At 40.6% G+C, this 23696-nt stretch overlaps 1 protein-coding gene across 1 annotated transcript in view; it reads left to right on the forward strand.

Moving 5' to 3' along the window:
• Positions 1–15061: 15061 nt before the first annotated feature.
• CMTM8 (CKLF like MARVEL transmembrane domain containing 8) overlaps positions 15062–23696 on the forward strand; it is a 36121-nt gene continuing 27486 nt past the window's right edge. Inside the window, exon 1 of the mRNA XM_017817928.1 lies at positions 15062–15305. Within this exon, the coding sequence (XP_017673417.1) occupies positions 15138–15305 (168 nt within the window). The 5' untranslated portion in view covers positions 15062–15137. The remainder of the gene's footprint in view (positions 15306–23696) is intronic.

Consider the following 23696-nt stretch of genomic DNA (forward strand, 5'->3'; position numbering starts at 1 on the left):
GAAATAAGAAGAGTATATTGTGCTCAGTTTTGTCAGTTTGTACGTCAGTGAAAGGGGTGAGAGGTGTCGCAAGTGTTTAACAAGGGAAAGGAAGGTCTGCTACTTAGTGTGGGGCATCATACTGTAAAAGAAGTATGGGTTTTTTGGTGAACAGAATAATGCACTGTCTACTGAAAGCCTCGAAGCATTTCATAAAATGAGAGCAATGTCCTAGTTCCTCATTTACACATACAGATACTGAGACAAGTAAAGGTGGTTGCCCAGCAAATCTGTGACTGAATGCATTTTATTCCTAATTTTAAAACAGAGTTTCAGCCATTAGGTCATTTCATGAAATCAACTAGTAGAATAAATATGTAGGTATCGCAAACATACCATCCAAAAGGGCTTTAATTCTAATTAGCCTCAGTCAGCAGGAAAGTAAAAACCATCACAAGAGAATTAGGATGGATACCTTTGTTTCATATTATCTTCTGAAGAGGTGGTGCTTTCTCACGAAATCAATGTGTACAGGCTGGGTGTGTCTCATCCTCTGACTGTAAACAGCAGCCAGGCTGTACAAGACACATGACAGACAAGGAGTCAATTTCCAATGGCCTCTGCTGATGATTCTTCATAATGTTCCCAACCTGGACTTCATTGTAAGGCTGAAGTCATATGGATGAAGTACACAGATTTCACAGCAGCTGGTTAATGCTAAAATAAAATGCTGTCCTGGGACACATGGAACTTTATAGTATTAGAAAGTGTAAACTATTTATCTTCTCCTCTCTCTTGGCCACGTGGAGTTTTCTCCTGTGATTTGCCATGAGCTGCTAGGAATCTGAGCTCTAAAAGGTAACACTTCTATTTTGAATAATGGATGGGAAGATTATCTGCCTTCAATCCCAGCATGTGCAAAGGAGAGGTGTTTGGCATTCAGGTTGAATGAAACCTGGTTCTCTTTTAGGTCTCTTCTAACTTGATTTTAGATCCCTGCCAATATACTTTTGGTAGAGGATTTCAGATACTCTTGATCTGTCAGTCTAGTTCTGCTCTTATTGAAAGCAATTGGAGAACTGGATTTTAAGAAGAGAACAGTAGGGTGATGCCCAGCAGAATGGTGTCTCTGTCGGAGTTCCCCATATCTAAACTGGATTTAGCTATTTGTTGTATTTACCCATTACCTACAGTATCTGTTTCAGAGAGATTTAATGAAGGGCAATTGTAGGGACATTGGGAACCATATGTTGATTATTTCTGTAAGTTACTAGAAACAGCATGAATTACTGATTTTAAATGTATGTTCTTCCTGTAACTCGTGCTGAAGGAATCATTCATTGATAAATAAAGTACTGCTCTGACCTGTGAGCAGTCTTGATTGTTTAGGTGGGGGTAGATGCCAAAGTCTTCTAAGTATAATTCACATTGCTCTCTTGTGATGTTACTTCTGCTGCCTGTTGTTGCTACACTGTGTGTTTCCTTTTCTCAGCTGGATGACAGTCGTTTAGTGTCTTTTACCCTACATCTTTTCTTCATGTCTGTTCCAGCTTCCTTCTCGTCTTTATGTATCTGCACCTGTATGTGCTGTTCTTTAGTGAACCTTAAGAAGGGGTTTTCACATCAGAAGGTGGGTGTGTGTACATGCACGCACATGCTTATCTACCTGCCTTTTCTTTTTTGAATGATTGTGTGCACAAATAAGCCTTGTAAGGGGCTGGGAATTTTGCACAGGATTTTAGCAAGGCCACCAAGAAGATTGATGTTCAGCTGCCTTTGTGTGAGCTAATGCCTATCTATCCATTAAAAGCTGTTTGGCTGTGAAGCTAGTGCATAGATTTCTTCCAGACTATCCTCAGTGTCTGGGAAGGCAGTAAGTCAGCTTGGCATAATCAAAACCATTGCTAGTATTTTAGGGGAACAGTATCATATCCATGCTACTGGTTGTTGAAACTCTGAAATGTCACATTTGTAAAAAATAGTGCTTATTTTGTGTTCAGGTGAAAATAATAGTGACATTAATTGAACTAGTTTGCCATTTCTTTCTCCAGATTTAGAATCATTATAAACTCCGGTCTTGTCATAGGAACACACTTCAGCTCTCAGTGTGATAGATTCTTTCTGTATGGTTTGTGTTTTTGAGGACTTAGTGAATGCCTTTCAGTTTGATGATTACTGAGCACAGGCATATGGTAGGCTCAGAAAGTACAGCATTGAGGATTTTTAGCTTGCTTTTTAGCTTTTTGAAGGCTGGAGAGAACTGGAAAGCAAGCCAAATCTGTTAGCAAGCGCTGGCTGGGTTTCTGATCTACGTCATTTTTAAATACTAGTATTTAAAATGCAAACATCAAACACAAGCACTTGCATCTCAGCTGCTCAGTAACTGAGCCTTTTTTTTTTAACATGCTATTCTTTTTTTGTGGTACCTACTCCCTGTATTGTTTATCTCTTGGATCAAGAGATAAACCAACATGTATTGCAAAAATACAAGATTTTGAAGTCTCTAAATACTTAAAAGGAAAGTGAGCTCAAAGCAAGCTGCTCTGTACTGTGATAGCTGAGCAGAGCCAGCCGTGGCTGTGCTTGTGCTTTGAGTCAAAGCCCAGGTTTTGTACAAGTGTTTTTAGTGGTGTATTTAAACCCAATTTAGAGATTTTTCTAATTTCCACTTACTGTGCAGATTTGCAATGGAACGTGACAGAGATGCTTCGGGTGTTTTGTTGTTACTGGGCTTCCTTTATTTAATGTAGACATAATTGTCATCATTTTCTCCAGACTTCAAGTTAGGTGGTAATTGCAGTAGCACTTAGGCCAGTCTTCCCTTGTCTGTATTTAGTGTTTATCTGCATTTTTTTCAGGCTGTAGGCTACTGCAGATAAGGAATACCTTTCATTACTCCCAGAGCTTTAGTCAGCATGGAAGAAAATGTTGAGCATACTGCCATGTGCATTTAGCCTTGTCTTACGTTTGTTGGCCACTAGAGAGGTTAAGTGGAATAAGATCTTCCAAACTTTCATACTGTTGGGTTTCATCCTTATGCCACTCACATCTTTATTCACATATTGACTGTTTATAAAAGGAAAAGCTCGAGTTTTTTTCTTAGTGGTGTTCCCTGGTGCAGTTGCTCAGGCTGCCTTAAGTCTCTAGAATACATGATCACAGCAAGATGTCGGTAGTTAGCAATGATCTTCACTAAACTTTGTAACAAAAGCTACTTATGTTGATTCTAATGTATTCCCACTCTAGAGCTGTAGTATCCTACACTTAGGTGTAGTGCACTTAGTTCCCATGCTCACTGAAATAATATTTTCTTCCTCAGAAATTTCGTCTCCAGCTTATCCATGACTATACATTATTCAAAGATATATTCTAGAACTCGTAAGTCAGCTGCTTGCAATCATTTGGCAGAGGAATGTGCAGGTATCACAATTCCTAGGTGTGCCTTTTCTTCCAAAATACAGCGTGGTTTCCTTGACAATGCTGGGCAGCAGAGGTGTTCCCTAGCAGGCACAATTAGCTTTCTGAAAGCAATCAGATTGGAAATGAGAGAAGAGAGTGGAATGGGGTTAGACTGCAAACCATACAGGTAAATTGTTTTAAGTGTAACTTGCATATACTTTACGTGGGGAAGAGAGGGAACAGAATGCAAAGTATTGCACTTGCTGGAACTTAAGGAGCGAGTCAGTTTTAACCAGTGCAAGAGCTGGTAATGCAAGAATATGCACTAAAACACAGGAGAAGTGAAGACAAAGCTGTTGAGAGTTGATTGCAGCCCCTTTTGGCCTGTCATTCTCAGAGAACTTAGCAGTTGCTCAAGCAGAGGAGAGATTTCACAAGCACGCTTGGTATTATCAAAATGCATCAAGATACAACTACTGCTGTTTAAATTCCCCTTCCATTCCATGTATCGCTTCTCCAAGCAAGAGATGGAAAACTTCCAAGATGAGAAAAATATGCTGTTCATGCATTCTAGACATCTTATACAGAGGAAATATGCACTTTACTCACTTTGCTGTGGGATCATGAGAGTTCAGAAAAATGTAATGATAGTCATGAGGAAGGCTGGCCAGAGAAATAGCTGCAACCTCCTTGGGGCTGCATATATTGATTGCACTTAACAAGTGAGAAATAGTCAGAAGTGTTGGTTACCTCTTCATCAGTTTGTCATTTTTCTCAGGGCTAAGATAAACAGGATTAGGTCTGACTAAGTAACAAAGTAAGCAAATCTCCTCAAAAAGTTCTTCCTGAAATTCCAACGGAATTATCTTCCTTCTCTCTTGCAATTGCAGTTTCAGAGCTAGAAGTGGGAGCCCTAGGTAATAGCAAGGTAGCCATAACTTTGGCTGTTAGGGTTTTTATGTGATCTTAAAACCAAATAATGCTGCCAGCAGCTGTGCCCTGGTGTTACCAAAGGTTGAGATTAAATTAAAGCAATTGAGCAAGAACCCTCCAAAGACACTCCTGACTCCAGATGTGTTTTTATTCATCTAAAATAGGTCCTGACCCACAAGTGGGCTGAAAATCTTGCTGGTTGCTTCCATCTGAGAACTTGTGTTGTACACAAGCTCTCCCCTAGCACAAAGTCAGCAACACTGTTTTTTTCATTGCTACTGTAATCAATCCTAAATTGAAGGTAGGGGACTTGGGAGCATAAGAAGCACTTGTGTGAAATGATTGTGTTTAGGTAGAACCTGTCATGTCAGCATGTGGGCTGAGCCAGGGGAGCATCCACAGAGCTTAAGCAAGTGTTGGGAGGTTTGAACACCTCTGTTCATCTAATGTTGGGACAGTAATTAGGTCCAAACTGGATGGACAGGCAGACTGTAGGAAACAGAGTGCAAAGACATGATATAGGAAAATTTGAGAAGCACAGCTCCAGGTACCTTGTGTTAATTACTGAATTGGACTAGACTGATTTAAAACTCATTATGTTTGTAATGACTGGGAACTCTGTACCAGGTAATCAGGTCTTCGACGAGTCCCCCTTGAATGCATCACTAAAAATGACAATGTGGTTTATTGTCACAGAAGTTACATCGTGAATAAGCAGGGAACCTGAACTATTCAAGGCAGCCTGCTTGAGTCAGGATGAAAGCATTTCAGCTGGACTGTTAGAAGGCAGTTCCTAGGATTGCTGACCATGCTCAACATACCTTAAGGAACCAGTGATGTCGTTCCCTAGGACCGCTTGCTGTCTACTTGCCTTTGTGTGTTAAATTCACATTTTAAAAAAGGAAATGCACGCGCACACACAGACAACACTTGAACAGGGAAAATGTTTAATTTTCAAGTCTGCTTTCAGTTCTAAAGTATTAGTGTTAACATACGATTTATCTCTATTCAGTGCAGTTTTCTTGGGCTTATGTAGTCACAAGGCTTTGTGTAGCTAGATAGAGTTTTGGAAAGATTATTTTGCTTTCAAAAGCATTATCTGGGTTGAGATGATTAGCAAAATATATTGAAATCCAGTAGGCAGATCTCAAGAAGTAGCTGATCTTCATTTTAATATGGATTCAGAGTGTTTTGGGTTGACAGTTTTTTATTTTCTGTGCTGCTTTTGAACAAACAGAGCTTACTGCATCTTTAATCCGACATTGTTGACTGATTATAACGCATTGGGGTTTTTTTTTTGTAACAACTTATGTCAGGGGATTCATTACCACACACACAGCGTAAAGGAAGTTTCTCTGTGTAGTGCTCATGGAGAGACTATGCCTCTGTTTGTCACTCATCTTATAAAAGTTATTGTCATTTATAAAAGTTATTTTCAATCTCATTAATGAAATAGCGTGAAATAATGTTTTCTTTTTCCACACAGAAATACGTACAGAGCAAGTACATGGAGGATGTATTCCTTGCTGTCCTGCCTCTTCCTCACTTAGCCAGATTTGGAGATGAACTTGAACTGTATTACTTGCACTGAGATGATGGAGACTGGATCTGAAACCCCTCCGTTCCCCTCTCCTAGAGAGGCGGTTTTTGTGCCTCCTCACAGCTCCCTTTCTGTGCTCTTATAAAAACACATGGCTGAAAACTTGTCTTTGTCATAGAGGTGCCTTCACCAGCATTTTTTTTCCTTTTCTGTTTGTGTGGGGTTTTTTTCTTATTGCTGGTTGCCTTACATGCAGTTGTTTTACAGATGGGAGTATTTTTGCAAGCTGGAGGATATCACCTGTAACTCACCTTCTGATCAGGTAGACACCTTGAAATAACCCTTGAAGGTATTTCCAACACGGGGATCAGGATCACTGTTGTTCATTGCTGTTTATGAAGATAATTTATTAAATCCTGCATTTCAGCACTGATGAACTTAAGTAATCCACTTACTCATATTTCTCTTACTTGTGAATTACATCAAGAAAACCATCACTAGTAATTTCAGACAGCCCATAAAAGTAGGATTCTAGCACAAGAAGGATGCTTGTATGCAAGAAATCATAGAATCATTTAGGTTGGAAAAGACCTCTAAGATCATTGAGTCCAACTGTTGACCCAGCACTGCCATATTCACCACTAAACCATGTCCCCAGGTGTCATATCCACATGTGTTTTGAACACTTCCAGGGATGGTGATTCTACCACTTCCCTGGGCAGCCTATTCCAATGCCTGACCATCCTTTCAGTGAAAAAAATTTTCCTGATATCTAAACCTTCCTTGGAGCAACTGAGATTTCATCCAAATAATACCTGGTTTAAATAAAATCTTGCTAACATCGATATTTTTCCTTGTACTGCCTGCTGGAACAATGAATCATGAAAATATGACCTCCCTGATTAGTCCTTCACTGAAATAGCAATCATAGCATCACTTAAAAAGAAAGCACAGCAATTTGGTGCATGACCTTCATTTGCATACACTGATACAGCTTGTTTCCTGGGCCTCTGATTGAATCCTTGTGAGGAAGGCAAGTGAGTAATTATTTGATTGGCATATTCAGAGAATCACACTGCTTTTGTAAGATCATATATTTGATATATTTAGTCACCACTTTTTTTCCTAATAATTGTCTGAATCTACGAGATATTCTTTCAATTATATAGATACGTCTGTCTCTCTGTGTGTATGTATATTTATATATATATATATATATAAAATTTAAATTTCCGATGTGCCGAGGAGATGAAAGTGATCATACTACCCGTCCTCATCTCTCTTCATAGTCTTTTAATTTATTGATCAATTCCAAGTGAACGTGACAAAGTGGAAGATTACCAGAAGATACCAAATTTTTGTAAATGCCAAGAAAATGTGCTGACTGAGGATACCATCTTAGTAGAAAAATCTACATGGAGTAAATTGCTCTTACAGATACCCCCACTGCAGCCAGCACATTCAATGGAGTGTGAACTTTCTTGAACATGAAGATGAGCCAACCTCAAAGTTCATAGGAAACAAAGCTTTTTCATTGTGGGGCATATGGGGACATCTGTATAATTACAAATCTCATGTCATAATTGTGTCATAGTTAGCATTAAGCCAGACATTTGCAAATATATGATACACTTCATTCACCTCAGTAATTAGAGCCACATCCATCACAGAGCATCCTCTACTTACTCCAAATCTAATACTGCAAACCACAGGGCTGTGCCAATTCACATAATTTAAATACCTAGGTAATGAGGTTGCCCTCAGCAGAAAGACTGTATTTTAGCTGCACTACGAGCTGTTAATAAAATCCTTCTTGGTATGTTTTTCTCATCGTTCAAAGAGCTTAGATAGCCTAACTCCTATCAGCTCTTCTCCCAGTCTCCTAAAATCCCCCAATGAAAACCTTCCTTTCTTCTGAAATTCTCTTTTCCCTCACTGATCTAGGAAAGAAGCATTATCCATGCTCAGTAGCTAGTTAGCAGGATGATAAATGACTTGACAGGATAAGCTTTTTCAAGACATGGCATAAATGGAATAAGCCTTTGTTCTGAGGAAATCCCAATCCCTCCAAAAGGCAGCCCATCATCCACCCCCTGACTGTTCTATAGTCTCATACCATGCACCATTCTCACATAGCCTAAAGCCTGCAAATTTCATAGCAGACTAAGTGAATTGAGAAATTTAACAAAATTTGGCTTTCTGATTCATTTTAAAATCCCAGCAGGTTTTGCTACACCAGACAGCACACTCTGTTCCCCATAAATACTTGCAGCCCTAACAAAAACATCATTCTTTCTCTCCAGCTTCTCTTGCAGTAGATGTTTTTGGGAACCTAGAACTGGAGAATGCACTAATGCCTTGCATCACTGCAGCTATTTTTTCATGCACTGACACAAGAGCTGCCAGGTGTCAGCAGCTTTGCATAATGGTTCTTTGCATATCTGCAACACTAAAGCTGTGAAAGCATTCAATGATTAATAGTCATGATTAGTATTCTGTATATTCTAAAACACTGGTGCCTGCACTTCTGTGTCCTGCTTTGAGTTGAACTTGACTGTGTTTTGAGCTAGAGAGATTTGTTTGTTTGGTTTTTTGTTTCAGATCTAACACTGCTCTACTAATACAAACATTGGGGTAATTTTGTTCTTTGTTTCACAGAAGACTTCTGGCACTTGTCTGCTTGCAAAGAAAAGCTGCTGACTTAAAAATACCAATTCCAGACCATTACGTGGTATACTGTGGTCCTGTGTTAACATTTTCCTTTCTTTCTGTTGGCAGATAGGTGTCCTTATTCCATACTAACAGAATGGCTGTGGCCAGCCAGTATGAAGAGCAGTAGAACATCTGCCTGCATTTCTCTGCCTTCTTCTTCTACTTCTGAGTCCCCAGAGAAGTCAGTGCCCTGCCAGGCTTCCAGTTCTCCTGCAATTTAGCCCCCTATGGCAGAGCACATACACTGACACCTCATCCCAGTCAGCTGCCACCTTTCTCAGCAGATCCTGCAGTCAGCCTACTGGTTTTTTTGCTTTCTTTGAATGAGGATTTTTCCACCCTTAAACCTTGCAGCCCATCTGCATAAAATTGATTCTCCCTGTACAGCACTTTCATTACCCAACCATTGGCCAGGCACAGTGAGATTCATGAGATCCTTTGTTCTGCTGCCGCTTCAGGACAAGGAGGTGATGTGGTGGGCATTGGTACTGCATGTATACTGTACAGCTGGGTGACTAGAGTGTTAACAAGATTGTCACTTTATGGAATTAATTGGAATTAATTGGTATTCATTTCTGTGGTTTCTGAAATCACTCGGGTCATGAGATCACTTGGTCTGTTCGACCTGGAGAAGAGGAGACTGAGGGGAGACCTCATTGCAGTCTGCAGCTTCCTTGTGAGGGGAAGTGGAGGAGCAGACAGTGATCTTTTCTCTGAGGTGACCAGTGAAAGGACCTAAGGGAATGGTCTAAAGCTGTGTCAGGGAGGTTTAGGTTGGATATTAGAAAAAGGTTTTTCACCCAGAGGGTGGTTGGGCACTGCAACAGGCTCCTCAGGGGAGTGGTCACAGTACCAAGCCTGACAGAGTTCAAGAAACATTTGTATGATACTTTCAGGCATTTGTATGATACTCTCAGTATGTGACTCTTGGGGATGGTCCTGTGCAGGGCCAGGAATTGGACTCAATGATCCTTGTGGGTCCTTTCCAACTCAGTATATTCTGTGATTCTGTAAAATAAAGACCACAAAATTTGTCAATGTAAGTTTGGTAAAGAGTATATTTTAAGTAAACTTACAGCTTTATTATAGATTTAAAATGATGGAGGGTCTACTGTTTTACTTAATAAATCATTCAAATAGCTAATTATGCTGTATTAAAAAAAAAAAAAAGGTTAAAAAAAAAACCAAACAAAAATGATGGTGTGTTTTCAGACTGAATTTGTCCAGCTTCAGCTTCCAGCCATAGTATCTGGTTAGATTTTTGCCTGCCAGGCACTGAATGTCTTCTCTCTGTGTATATATGCACACAGCAAGCTCAAGTCACCTGCTCATAATTTAGCATAATATAAGGCGCACTTTTTAAGTTGTACCAAGCACAGCAGAGCAAGATAGCTCTCTATTATTTAAGCCTGCAAGCAAGCTGACGTGGCTGTAAACTCTCTCCTTCAACATGGATGGGGCTGTGTTGAAACCATGGTGGAATTGTACAGTCTTTCATTAACTATTTAAAAACAAATATGGCACTGGCAATTGTTGAAGGTGATATTTTCCTCCAGCTGTTTTGCACTGGGCTTGGGTGCTGTATAAACATTACCTGCTGTGATTTACGTAAACACTTAGGCAAGCACCACCCTTAACGAGTAGAAAACATACATGTCTTCAGTGGAAATGTTTATATTCTCAAGTATGTAATCACTAGTCTGTGTTTGTACCATAGGAGTATTTAAATGTCCATGGTGGACTGCTGACCCTAATAAAAGTATTTATGAGTGTGCCTCAGGGACAGCCCGCCTGGACATGCTCAGAGCAGAATAAGTTCCTTCCTCACGTAACATGATACTGGACACTCTTGAGTATCCAGGTGGCTCCTGATTTGCAGGTGTGAGAAGGCACGGCCACCAGCTGTGCTTGGAGCTGTGCTTCCAGGCTCACTGGAGAGCAGGACAGCCCAGGGCAGCTGAGAAGCAGCCACTGAAATACAATGTGGGCAGGCTCTGCAGGTGCATTACAGACCTGGGGTCCCTGGCCCCAAAATATGAAAATCACAATTCCCATTCTGAGAAGATGTGTACATAGACTTCACACTTCTCACTACAAACTCTTTTTAATTTGAGTAGATGTGTTCTCTGCCCTGAAGTCAAGCATATGTGTTCAGCATGCAGGGACAATGTTCTAAGTTCAAATCTGCTCTGGAAAAAGCAAGCAATTTTTCCTCAGCATGGTATCTAAGACATAGTTGAGTTTCAGGGCTGGGAGGGATCTTTAGATTCCCAGAGCAGATAAAGCAGCTGGTGAAAGGCTAATGCACAGAAAATACATGGCTTATGTACTCTGGGATTTCTTTTCTTAGCACAGTTTCTATCACCAAATAGTTTACTTAGTGTCATGATAATGGGTTTCATAACTGAAAAAAAAATAAAAATCCTAAAGTCAGTATATTACTGTTTGCAGTATGGAGTTAATTATCTGTATGGCAGCATATGTTCTAAGACACCTTTTTGGCAGGTAAAGTGACTGTGTGCCTACACTCATGACTTTGTCCGTATAATTCAAGTAAACTTCATGTAAAGAAAAAAATATTTGAGAGAAAAGGAGTACAGAACATAAACAGCTAAATCCTGCATTTTCCAGCATTAGGGTAGTGACATGCATCTGATGATCAAATCCCGTGCACTGTCATTACTTGGACTGTAGTTTCAATTGGGATAGATTTTATGTTCACTAATTTTGAGGTGCCCAGCTGCAAAACCAAACCAACCTTGTGTTCAGTAACCCCATGTACAGACACAGATCCTCTACAGATTTGCTAAATAATAGCCATTGTGAAAATACAGGCATCTCATCTATTCCCTCTGTGTGGCAGCAACATTAGAAGATCCAAGTATCTCAATCATGAAAACCACTTTTACTTTGCAAAATACCAGTTCATACTCAGAGACATTTGCCTTGATTGATCATTAGGCATACCTATGGCACATGTCACTACCAAAGTACAAATCAAGTATTTCTGGTTTGGGTTAGTATAACTCAGCTTTTCCATATGGTTCTAAGCTGCCAAAGAGTAATATATGTTATTAATTATTTACTTAAATACGTTTGTAGCTCAAAGCCTACACTCTTCTAAGACATATTAGGAAATATTCCAAACATTTCTTGATTTAAAGCTAACTAAAAATATCTTATCCTCAGATTACACAGTGGGATGTCAAAGGTGAGAATATTTGTCCTGGACATCCGACATGACTCTCTGTTCCATACATATGACCTGGGTTCCACGGAAAGTACAATTTCTTTCTTGCCCTCTTCAGAAAAAAATTCCCTTATCTTTCTTAGATCACTTCTAGGTGGTCTAAATACAGTAAGTTTTTGTTTTTGACTGAAATCTGCTGATAACCAGTGAAAAACCTCAGTCATCTTTTATATGTTAACATGTTTTACTTATCTAAAAAACAGTCTGAATAACTTTGACATTTGAAAATTCTATGATTTGGGAGGGGGGAAGGGAAGTTGTATTTCAAAACCAGAAAAACTGTTCAGGAAATTCCAGTCAGCTCTACTCCTTGGGCCTGTGAGTCTACTTTAATTAGCACTTCCAGCTGGCCAGATTGTTGCTAAGAAGGTAGTTCTAGAGAACTCAATGAGTAATGTCAAAAATGTTGATACCTCAGGATTTGAGAACAAAACCAGCTTAAATGGAAGAATATGTTAATTAGGTATCAAGATGTTCAAGAATAATCCCTTTACTAAGAAATCTGATAATACTTGTATCAGCTATTTTACTTTTACTAAAATATTTACATTGAAAGGCTTCACCAAATTACACGTTTTTTACTGACCACAATTTACTTCATTATAATAGTTGACAAACAAGAGGTTACAATCTTGACTGGTGTTTAAAAGCCTCACCAATCCTTCCCTTGAAAGGTTAACTTAAAATACAGAAAATGGGCCACTTTATTCTCTCTTGGTAGTTCTATAATAAAAGGTTGATTGTTCAAGCAGCAGCATTCAATTATTTTGTTTCTGATAGTATCTACATGTAAAAAAATCCAGCTAGGCTCAGCTGGTCCCTGTAGGCTTTCCAGTTCTAGCCCTCAGTACAAGGATGCAAAATAAAAAAATCAGAGCCTCACAATTAACATTCAAAATGTCAAGTATTATGTTGTCAAGTTAAAGAATGAAATTTGCTTCCAGGAATATCAGATATAGAAAAGCTTCTGGAGTGTTTACCCATTTTTTAGTGAAACTCATTCTTCACATATGAGAAAAATATGCTGGAGAAAAATATGCTAACTGGGGAAGTCAGAGCAGCAGCCACCGTTCAGAGAAGCTGCCCACAAATGTAACCCTCTGGTTCTTGTTGAATTAGTCATGATACTAGACCTCTATAACAGACATTGAAAACTTATGCTATATTATCATAGCTGAAGCAGAAAACAAATGGTTCCCTATCTGTGTTTTTGTTTCACTTTTTTTTCCCCCAGAGGACCTGGGATGCTTAAACAATAGATGTGCAGACCAAAAGCAATGAAAGTTATTGCTCTGGTTGTGATGGTTGAAAGAAAAACAACACTGACCTTCAAAAGTTTAGGGAGCAAAATAAACACAGAGTTTTAGAATTAGGCATCAAAATGACACCACTGAATAACATCCTGAAAACATGGTGAGAATATACATCCAGTGTAAAATAAATCAGCTCTCAAAGGGAAAGTGATAGGAATTAATCAAACCATTTTGAAATTAGTGTTAATTCTGGTAGTTGGCATGAATTTTAGCCCCACATTTACTCACTTTACTTACTGATCTTATAGGTGGGAAACTGAAAGGACAGGAGAGTTTCAGAAGAGAAAATCAATGCTGTTACAATGGATCCTCACTAACAGCAATAGGAGCATGACAAAGCGGCTCTGGCATTGGAAAGAAGCTTGGCAGTGCTGAACAATCAGATAAAGCACTTTTTACTTGCAAGCCGGTTGAAGCAGGCCCTTAAACAGACCAGTGCACAGATGTGTTCTGTTACTTGAAAATCTCAGCTCCTATTTAAGAGAAAGGGATAAAACAGGAACACAACCAACACAGAAATGCTGGTAATTTTGTAAAAAATGATGGGTTTACCAGAAAGTGTAAAATTCTTTGTCCATCATTGAGTGGTTTGTTAAATGGTTTGTGTGTGTGGTTTCTTAATGGTCTTTTTTTTTTGCTCACAAAAAAAATTATACAATCTATATATCCTATCATGCTGAGTGTCTGTCATCTTGTCCTGATGACCTGCACATCATATTTGCAAAACCCTGCCACATTTCTTCTGCCAAGACACACGCTCCAAGAAGCCCATGGAGCCTGTTCTGTGACACACTTACACTGGGAGCGGAGGCACAATCATGCCCAAGAAACAGTTCCTTTGGGTAATTCATGTTTCCTGTAATTCTGGGAGAAGCTCTGCAATCTTCCTTCTCCCTCCCCAGCTGATTTAATCCCTTGCTGAAAGGTAATACCGCAAAATCCATCCTTTGTTATCCAGTAGGAGAGCAGCAGTAAACAATTCAAGGACAATAGCCACTAGACATATGGAAAACATTTCATTTTTACTGAGCTGCCACATGCAGATCCTTTGGTAATGAGAATTCCTGAAGGTTGAAAACTACTCTAATCTGCTTGCTTGTTGTTGAAACCCCATACTTTTTGCAGAACAGAAGATTCCTCTAGAACCTCTTAAATGACCCAGAAAAGTTTGGTTTTGGTTTTTTAAAGATGACACTTTAGACTGGAGAAGTACTAAAAAATACAGGTTAAGGGACAACTCAACAGTGTCAGGTAGGAGGCCAATAGTGACCTCATACTTCACATTTCCAGTGACTTTCATGGCTTTTAAAAAGTCTTTTGTGTTGTGCAGTCTCTTGGTTATTTGACAGAGCCCAGCAAAATCCCCATTTCCAGATCAGAGAGGGCTGTGTTATCTCCTGGACTCTTGTTCCCTGCCCGCGGCACTTAGCGCGGGTTCCTCTCCCAAGGATGAGCGATAGCAGCCAGTGGGGACAGCAACCCTTAGCACCGGCACGTCTCCACTACACGTTTGCTGCCCGTGGAGCCAGGGGTGACAGTTTGAAGGGACGATGACGGCAGGCACATGGGGCTGGACCCCCTAAACCGCACTCACTCAAGAGTCTGTGGCACAGAGAGCGGCTGGCTCAGCTTGGTTCCTCGGCTGCGCTGGAAGCAGAGGGGATCCAAGTCTGTAAAAGTCCTGGAGGTCAGGAGACGGTTTTTAGAGGTGACTCTCGCTGAGCCTCCTTCCCTAGCGCTGGGGATCCTCCGCACCGCCAGCCCCCGGCCGGGTCCCCCCCGCCGGGGCCAGCGGCGGGAGGGCTGGGCGGGCTCCTGGGCGGGCGGCACCGCACCGGACCCGCCTCTCCGCCCGCCGAGCACCCTCCTTCTCCCCCGCGCCGAGGCGAGGGGCTGCCCGCGGCTCCGGGGCCACACAAAGCGGCGAGTGGCGGTGCCTTCCCCGCCGCCCGTCCGGCGGCAGCCGCTCCCGGGGCCGGCCGGAGGCGTGGGCAGCCCCGCGGCGCCCACCATGGAGCCGCCGGTGCCTCCGCAGGAGCAGCCGCCGCGTCCTCGCTCGCACACGGTCACCACCACCAGCAGCTCCTTCACCGCCAACCTGTCGGCCAGCTCCAGCACCCTCGCCTACGACAGAGAGTTCCTGCGGACCGTGCCCGGGGTCCTCATGGTGACCGAGATCGTGAGTGACCCCGGGCAGGCGGCGGGAGTCGGGCCGGGGTGGGGGGCGCGGAGGGGCGGGGGAGCCTCGGCCTGGCATTGCTGTGGCGTGGAATTGGGGTGTTTCCCCCTCAGTGCACCACCCAGTGCGGGTGCGGTGTGTCCGTGCCCGCAGGTGAAGCGAGGGGAAAGAACGAGCCCATGGAAGGTAGAGCGGCTCTGCGGCGGGGGCACAAACCTCCCGCCTGGAAACTATCGACAAATGGAAAAGTAACACGGGGCACACGCGGTCTGTTCTGATGATACAGCGTCTGCGGTATCGTCCCCTCCCGTAGCGGAAAGATGAGTTTTGACTGATTTTGGGAGACTTTTCTGTAACCACATTGGTTTTGTACACTTCACACTTTATAGCGCACGGATAGTCATGATGTGGAGTTAATTAGGCAACTTCTTCGTCTTCTAGTCAATAAAAAGAATTTCCTTGTGCTCTTAGTGGTTAAATACACTTAAGCAGAGCAGGAGATGAACTAACAGCTTTTGCGTTTGGTAGTGATTTTATTTTTTGCAGGTACTCCCACATAAGGTGTAAACGAATGTCCAGAGGGCCAGGCAGCACAGGGTTCAGTCACCTTAGTGGTAGGTGGTGAACAGCACAATACTGGGATCCCTCTGCAGGCCTGCGTGATCTCAGCGTGTTAAGCAACACATACTCAGCATCTCCTCCTAAAAATAATGTGTTTAATTCTACTCATCTACACTATTCCTAATTAAGGGACTTATAGAGCTGGTTGCCCCAAATAACTTTTTGAGTTTCCTGTGTGATATTTCTGGTGTGTTGGTGTTGGAAGGATTAACTTATCTGACCACATTTTCAAGGCTTGAAAACATTGTGCTTCACCAGAGCAGTGGAATGGCTGTTGGTTTTGCTGACTTCAGAGTTAAAATAACCAAGTAAAGCTTCAGGCTGTGTGGTGTAAGACCTCTGGCAGGAACAATGCCATCAGAGAGAGGATGCACATTGAGATGCCAGCTTGCTGTGTGGGCAAGTATTGGTAAGGCTGTGAAGTCAGAGCCTGCTACCAGCTGGTACCTTGTATGCTGGTGTTGTTGGGAATTTTATCAATTTTCAGCAGATAGGTAATTGTAGGCTTGTTTTGGTTGTTAAATACAGGAGATGCTTCACTGCCAAAGTTGTGGTAGATCTGTGAATAACGAAGTCTTAGTTTTTGAAACAACAGCTGCTTTCTTTTCCACTCCTTTTCAGTTAGTGATTACAACAGTTATGAACCTTTCTTGTACTTTATCTGAAGAGCGATCCCACTGTAGATTGTTAAAGAGGTGCCCAAGGCTTTTCCCAAGCCCTGATGGAATGTCATGTATTTATCCTGGCTTCACATACTGAATCGACTGCACTGACATTGAGCTACATGGCCATAGGGCATGGACAGGTTCTTGCTTACTCTTTGCTGGAAGTATGCTTTCTAGTTTGTGTTGACAGGTGTTGTTGTGCAGCTTACCTTTCTAAACAATGAAAAATGGTTTTTAGGGGGATTTTGTTTCCTGTCAGCCATTCCTAATTCCTGGAACAATTATAAAATTATTCTTTCAGCGACCATTTTGAGATGCTTGAGTCCATTGACATTTAGAGTCAACTTTGATTTAAGCTTCATAAGTACTTGAGAACACATTTACCAACTTCAAAAGAATCAACACTAACTGATTTGTAGGCTAGTGTAGAGTTTTATCTGCTCTACAGGTTTCCATGCATGTATTTTTATTGATTGGCAGTGTGAAGGTCAGCAGTTCCTGGCCTCAAAGAGGGTGACAGTAGTCTCTAGATGTAGATTAACTTTTACTGGTTTGTGATGATGTATTTGAAAGAATGGAGGACAGTTCTAATATGAAGTTGAAAGCAATAAGGCAGGTCCTACAGAAGTAAAGTATTGATAGATAGTGCCTTTGAGAGAATATTTCTGGTTCTTAACTCTTAACTACTTATTTTAAAGCAGCTAGAGTAGCTGTCTTCTGTGAAATTAAAGGAAAAGAAAAACGTTAGTGAATTCTCTGATATAGAACTAACTGAAAAACCCCACAGTTATTAAAATCAAACAGTGAGTTTATGTGTATGTGTGTGCATATATATGTGTGTGTATATATATATATATTTCGCATTGGTTTATGGTCAAATGTTTTCCACCAGTTCTGTATGTTCTTTTATTTTCCTAACAGAAGATGTGTTTTAAAAGAGCATTACACAAGTTCTCTATTTCAAAATTGGCTGTGCATATTCAGCAGTAATGGAGTTTTGTACCCCAAGTCTACCTGTTCCGATTGTTGTGGCCTGCCTACAGAGATTGTCCCTTCAGGATGTTTCTGACCCTCAGTGCTGATCCCTCAGCTCACAGCATGATCCTTCTGCTAAGGATTTACAAACCTGCAAATGAGACCAACTCATATGTTGGAAAGCGGACTGGTTTTAGTAATATCTGTTATCACTGCAGCTACTCATCTGCAAGACCCCATGTTCTTTGATACTACGTTAAAGCTGAGCTCAGGGTGTTAAACAACAGTGCTGACTGTTCTGAGTATGTGCTATGGGGCTGTGTAAATATTTGATTATTGCCACTGTCAGTCAGCAATGTGCATGAGACAAGAGGAGTGCAGTCTTTTAGTCTCCTGGCTCGGAGACTGGAACTTTTCTTCTCTGTGTAGGCAAACGGCAAATCTGTGTTATTCTTTGACCAAAGAAAATGGAAAAGCAGGAAGTTACTATATAAATTAAATCTTCCAGTCCCTTAAATGAAGGATTTTGATCAGGTTTTGTTTCTACATCCCTAATTTGGGTGCTGTGAAGATGAATTAACTGCTACATAGATTTCCACATGTGCTGGTAACCAGCCTACATCTGCACTGAGATTGTGGTTTAATGGCACAGTAAATTCAGCTTAACAGCTCCTACTCAGAGATTCTTTGTAGTGCTGCTAAGCACTGGTCTGCTATTAACTCAGTCTGCTGTTTCCAATTTGTTCAAAATGAGTTAGCTTTATGAAGACAAGTTTTGTGATGGATCAGGTGTCATCTGTCCTTTATGTAGGTGCTTTAGAGCCAGCATAAATCTGGGATGAGGTTGACTGTGCATATTGAACAGTAATAGAGTCATATACCCAAATGGGTACATGGGTACTGGTTCAGCTTAATTCTGTAATGCCGTTTGGTCTAGCACTGCACACATCCAGTATGAATGAAGACAGAAGTGCAGCCGGAAGTGTAGGCTAAATTACCTGGTGCTGACAGATTTCCATTGCCTTCTACATCTGCCTCCGTGCCCAGGAAGGGTGCAAGGTTTCCTGCCACTCACTGGGAAAGAACTGGGGTTAGTTTATTTCAGTGCAAAGAGCAAAATAGAAGATTCCACGGATTTCTGAGACAGGCCTTTGGAAACTGGCATAAAATGCAACTTGGTGCATGGCATCTTATCCAAAGTACTTATATACAGGAGTAGTGAAGCTTGCTGGACAAGGCAGGGGCTTCTGACTCTAGAGACTTGGATTCACTGGCCTTAGCTAGCCAGTGACTACTGAAAATTTATCTGGATCTCTAACTTCTCTGAACGCCTTATAGATTCATGGAATATGGATACAAGTCTTTGTAAGGCACACTTTGATCTGTTGGTGAAAAGTAATATATAAGACATAAGCAGTGTTACAGGAAGTCTTTAAATGAGATGTCAATCGGCTGGGTTGACACTGCAGTAAAAACATATCCTATAGAAGAATGGATACTTATTCCTACAGTGTAGCACCACCACCACCTCTGGAGGATTTATCCTTTCAAGAGAAGCAAGTGTAGCGATTTCCTGAGATGTCTTTTGAATGTTTCTTTTCTGTACAATGATGGCCCAGAAAAACTATGTTTGTCTTCCTGAGGCTTTTATGGCCAAGATAAATGATAGCTAGTGATACCTTCTCAGAGCTTTAAATCAGCTTCTCAGGTCAAGCATTATGGATCACTTTGGGGAGGTGGACAGTTCTGTGGTTGTTATGGATGTAGTTATAAAAATATTTACTTTCTAGCATGATGACAATGATTCCTTCAGATTGTTGCTTCACACCAGTGTGTTGCTAGATGCAATCTCTTGTAAAACTTGCACTACTAATTTTAAGGCTTGTGATGACTATTTGACCTTGACAATAAAAAATAATTTCTTCACCTTGAAAAGTTTGGAAGGTTGGGTGAGTGAGATCTTGTGACGGTGTAAATTTTAGTAAATTGTAATTACACTTGTATTTCTTTATGCTGTCCTATACAGATTATTCTTTGAGCGAAATGCTCAGAATAAGATAGGTACTTGAAATAGAAGCCTGATAGGATATTTACTTTATTAGCACCACATAAAATTGTGGTTCAAATTTGTTTCTGGACAATAAAAATAATTTTGATCGCTATTTAATTAACCTTTGAATGTTTAATTCATAAAGGAAGTCTTCTTGAATTTATTTATTCTAATAGAGTGGTGAGCCTCAGAATATTAAATAGATATTGAAAGTTATGTCAGATTTAAGATATTGAGGTTACCAAAACCAGAACAACTGACCATGTCCCAGTGTTGGTTCAGCAGACTTTTCCTCCCTTTTTTTTCCCTCTGAGAGATACATCAGAATCACCTACAGATAATCAAGTTTTGAATTAAGTTAGCAATACAATTATATAAATATTAAGAAAAAGAAAAACAGAAGTAGACCAGAACTAATACAGTGGGACTATCTACTGTAAAAAAGCTAAAAGACAAAAATTGTGCTTAAAGCTCTCCTTGCATTTAATCTATTGCCCTCTCTGACTGCAGTTCAAAGTCTTGTGTATAGATCCCATCCTCCACCCTCACCCCCAGTTCTTGGAATAGCCCTCAGAATCACAGAGGTAGTTCCATAAAGCCCCTTTCCTCACCTGAGTAGCAGCAAGGTTTTCTCTTCTTTCAGAAACAGTAGAGATTTTTTTTCTTTTTTCTTCTTATAATGCAATTTTTACTCCAGTAAGAGTGTGTCTGCTTGCAGGTTGTTGACAATACCAAGGCACCTTCTGACATGTTGAACAAGTGCATTGCCTAGAGGAGACACACACAAGCACTATCTTAAAATGATTCACTTTGAATTACTGAGTGGAAAAAACCCTAATCTTGTACTAGTCAGTCATTTCATCCAGTAGCTTCATCTTCCTGTGCACAAATAAGAAAATATACAATATAAAGTCTCAGCTTTCTCCTTTGCTCTTAATCAGACAAAACTGTCACTAAAGTCAGGTTTCAGTTCTGCCTTTTTTAGGTGCTGTTGTTCCACTGCTAATCCATAGTGCAACTGTCCTTAGTACAGTGAATACACGCCTATATGATTTCCGTCTTCCTCTAGAATTGTATAGTTATTTAAAGTTCTGTTACCTTAAAGGTCTTTGGTTTCCTGGACAAGATTGAGGTGTTTCCTCAGGAAGAGAGAACTATCTAAGGGACACAAGAAAATAGAACCTTTAGAATGTGCTCCAAGTGATAATAGAAACAGTGTTAGGTCTGACATGGTAGGAGAGTGAAAATGCCTCTTAAACTGAATGCAGAGATTTTACAAAAGGTCAAAAATGCAAAATATTCTCAATACGTCAAAGTTAAGGACAATATGTACGAAATGTCATTATCTCTTCATGAGAAGAATGCTTTAAAGTCATACTTACACATCAACTTTGTTCTTGGCTGGATAGTGAATATAATATAAATCCTTCTCTCTCACCCCTCCCAAACTCTAGAAAACATTTTTTTTTGGTACCTCCAAAAATTCTTATGCATACAAAGCTAATTTTAAATAATTTTTCTGGGCTTCTGTATCCTGTATCTGTAGGATGGTGAAATGTGCAGTCCTCCTATTATCCCTAATGGAATAGGTAGAGCTTCCTAGGCGATTTGCTTTAGCATAATGCTGTGGCTGGGTGTGTGAGTCATGAGGGTAAATGCTGAGGCTAAACCCATCATGTTCTGAGAACAAAGTTCAATGACAGAGTTGCAAAGAAACTGGGACTGCATCCCTGGAAACTGCCTTTTTCCAGATATGCCCCAGGACTCCCACGTTCCTGTGTAAATGTACTATGGGAACTGAGTTACTTGTGAAGGCAGCGACATTGCCAGATACGCAAATGATGGAGATACCTGATGCTGTGTTTTGTCCTAAAATGAATTCAAATCCTGGACTTATCTGTGTCCCTTTTCTTTGTGGTTGTGGGTTTGTTGACGGTTTGTTTTTTTTTCTTCTCCTCTTGTGTTATATTCTTTTTTTCTCTTTCTGCACTGGGATTCCTGCTTTCTGTTTGGAGTGATTTATTACACACTGTTAAGACCTTGAATTAGAAGATCCTAAAGTAGTGTATGTCTATCTAAAAAAACCCCTGATTTCCATGCAATGTATGATGAAGAGGTATATTTGCTGGCAATGTAAGAATGTGAGCAGCGAAAGGATGCAGGCAAAAATAGACTATGGTCACACAGGATTCTTGCAAATGGCCACCCAGGTTCCTGAGTCCATTAACAAAATGCTGCTTCTACAGCAGAAGCAGATGCTTTTCATTCCCTGCCCTAGGATGCTGGGAACACTCCTGTGTACCTGGGGAACCTGCTGATGTGTCTACTCTGTTCTGTGTTCTGAACCATCCGTGTAGCAGCAAGAGGCAGGGTTAGAGCAGCGGTGGCTCAAGGGTTCTTCTTAAAAACTGACTTCTCAAAACCACAGAAAAATTCTCTTGAGGACCATCCTACACCCTTCAGAACAGAAAGTGTAGAGCGTGTTGTTCTTGTTTGTTGAATGGCTTCTCATTCAGCCTGCTGTTCCTTCCTATTCTCCCCTGGGAATAGAAGTGCCATATATTTAGCTTGCAATGGTCATGAGTGCAGACATATATAGATAGATAGATAGATAGATAGATACACACATATATAATGTGTATATATATATATATATATACATAGATTTATATATTTATTTTTGGTTTTAGCTTCATTTTTATTTTGGATAAAGTACATATTGTAACAAGGTGATAGTTCTGCACTTGTTTCTCTTTCAATTCCAGGAAAAGAATACAAAGTGTATCTTTGCAGAGAAGACCTAACCCTGTTTTCTAGGGTCAAATAGCAAATGGATTTTAGCATCCATCAGACCTTTGGCAAGGTAGTTCTCTCCTTGTGGCCTGAGCCAGTTCCCATGGAAGCTGCTGGCACTGATTCACCTAGCTCTGAAAGGCCTGGATCAGGTATAAGACTGGTAAGACTTCAGTGAAGGAGGGACTGAGTAAGGAAAGAATCAAGTCACTGCTTCCAGTGGGAGCTGAGTTTGGTCCAAGGAAAGCTTATGTTAATTAACTTAATGAAACCGAGCTCTTGGTTCTACATGCATTAATACTACATCCAGGCTTTGCCAGATCACTTCACTACACAGGTTTGGATCAGTCCTGGCTGTGACTGCACTTTTGCCAGGTTAGAGCACAATATTGAGTGTTTACACTGACCCTTTTTGCAAGGTATGGGTGTGCAGATGATGCTGATGCAACAACAGGTTTGCTGAGACAAAAATCTTCAAAGCAAACTGAAAACAGTTTCAACAAGTTGGTATCATTAGAGGCATGCTGCCCCAGCAGTTCTGGACAACCAGTGTTTCTGGTCTGATATACGATGCACTAAAATCAGATTTTTACAGAACCAAGGCTAAGTAAGCATGGTAATCATCAGTAAGATGTCAGTCTTTGGATAGATCATAATCCAGTTACAAAGGATAAATATATTGAAAAATCCTAGAAAGAGGGCATGTGGGGAAAGCAACATCTCTGATCATACTCTGGTAATTGCTTCTTGTGTTTAGCTGGCAGCCTAATGTGCACAAATTGAAAGGAAATCTGTCAGGTACTTCTGCTTCATACCCCAAAACAAGACTGGTTTGTATCATCATTTTTAAATGTGACTGCTATGTCCAGGCCTAGATTTTTAAATATATTCAGGGTGACACTGTTTTACACTAATCCATTTATTTAGCCTGGAAGTTATAAAGCCACTGACAAGCTTCCTTTTTTTTTTTTTTCTCTGTATGTGTATATAGCGATTACATGAAAGAATTCTTTAATATATATTTTGGAATATGTTCTCTACATTCAACAGTAATGCTATTCCCAAGGCTCCCAAGCTCCTATGGCAGGCAATACTGAATGTGGCACTGCAGTTTTGATAGAATTATGAGGAACGGTAGGTGAAACTTAAAAATGGAAACAGTGTTACAGGCAGGAATTAAGCACTGGGGGACAGGGGAACAGGCAAAAAAAGCATACCACAAAAAGAAAACCTCTATAATGTGTCTTTAAAATGATACTTCACCTGTTAATGTCAGATTTGGTTGTG

The sequence above is a fragment of the Lepidothrix coronata genome, unplaced genomic scaffold (genome assembly GCF_001604755.1).
Source record: "Lepidothrix coronata isolate B3197 unplaced genomic scaffold, Lepidothrix_coronata-1.0 Scaffold64, whole genome shotgun sequence".
NCBI classification, from domain to species: domain Eukaryota; kingdom Metazoa; phylum Chordata; class Aves; order Passeriformes; family Pipridae; genus Lepidothrix; species Lepidothrix coronata.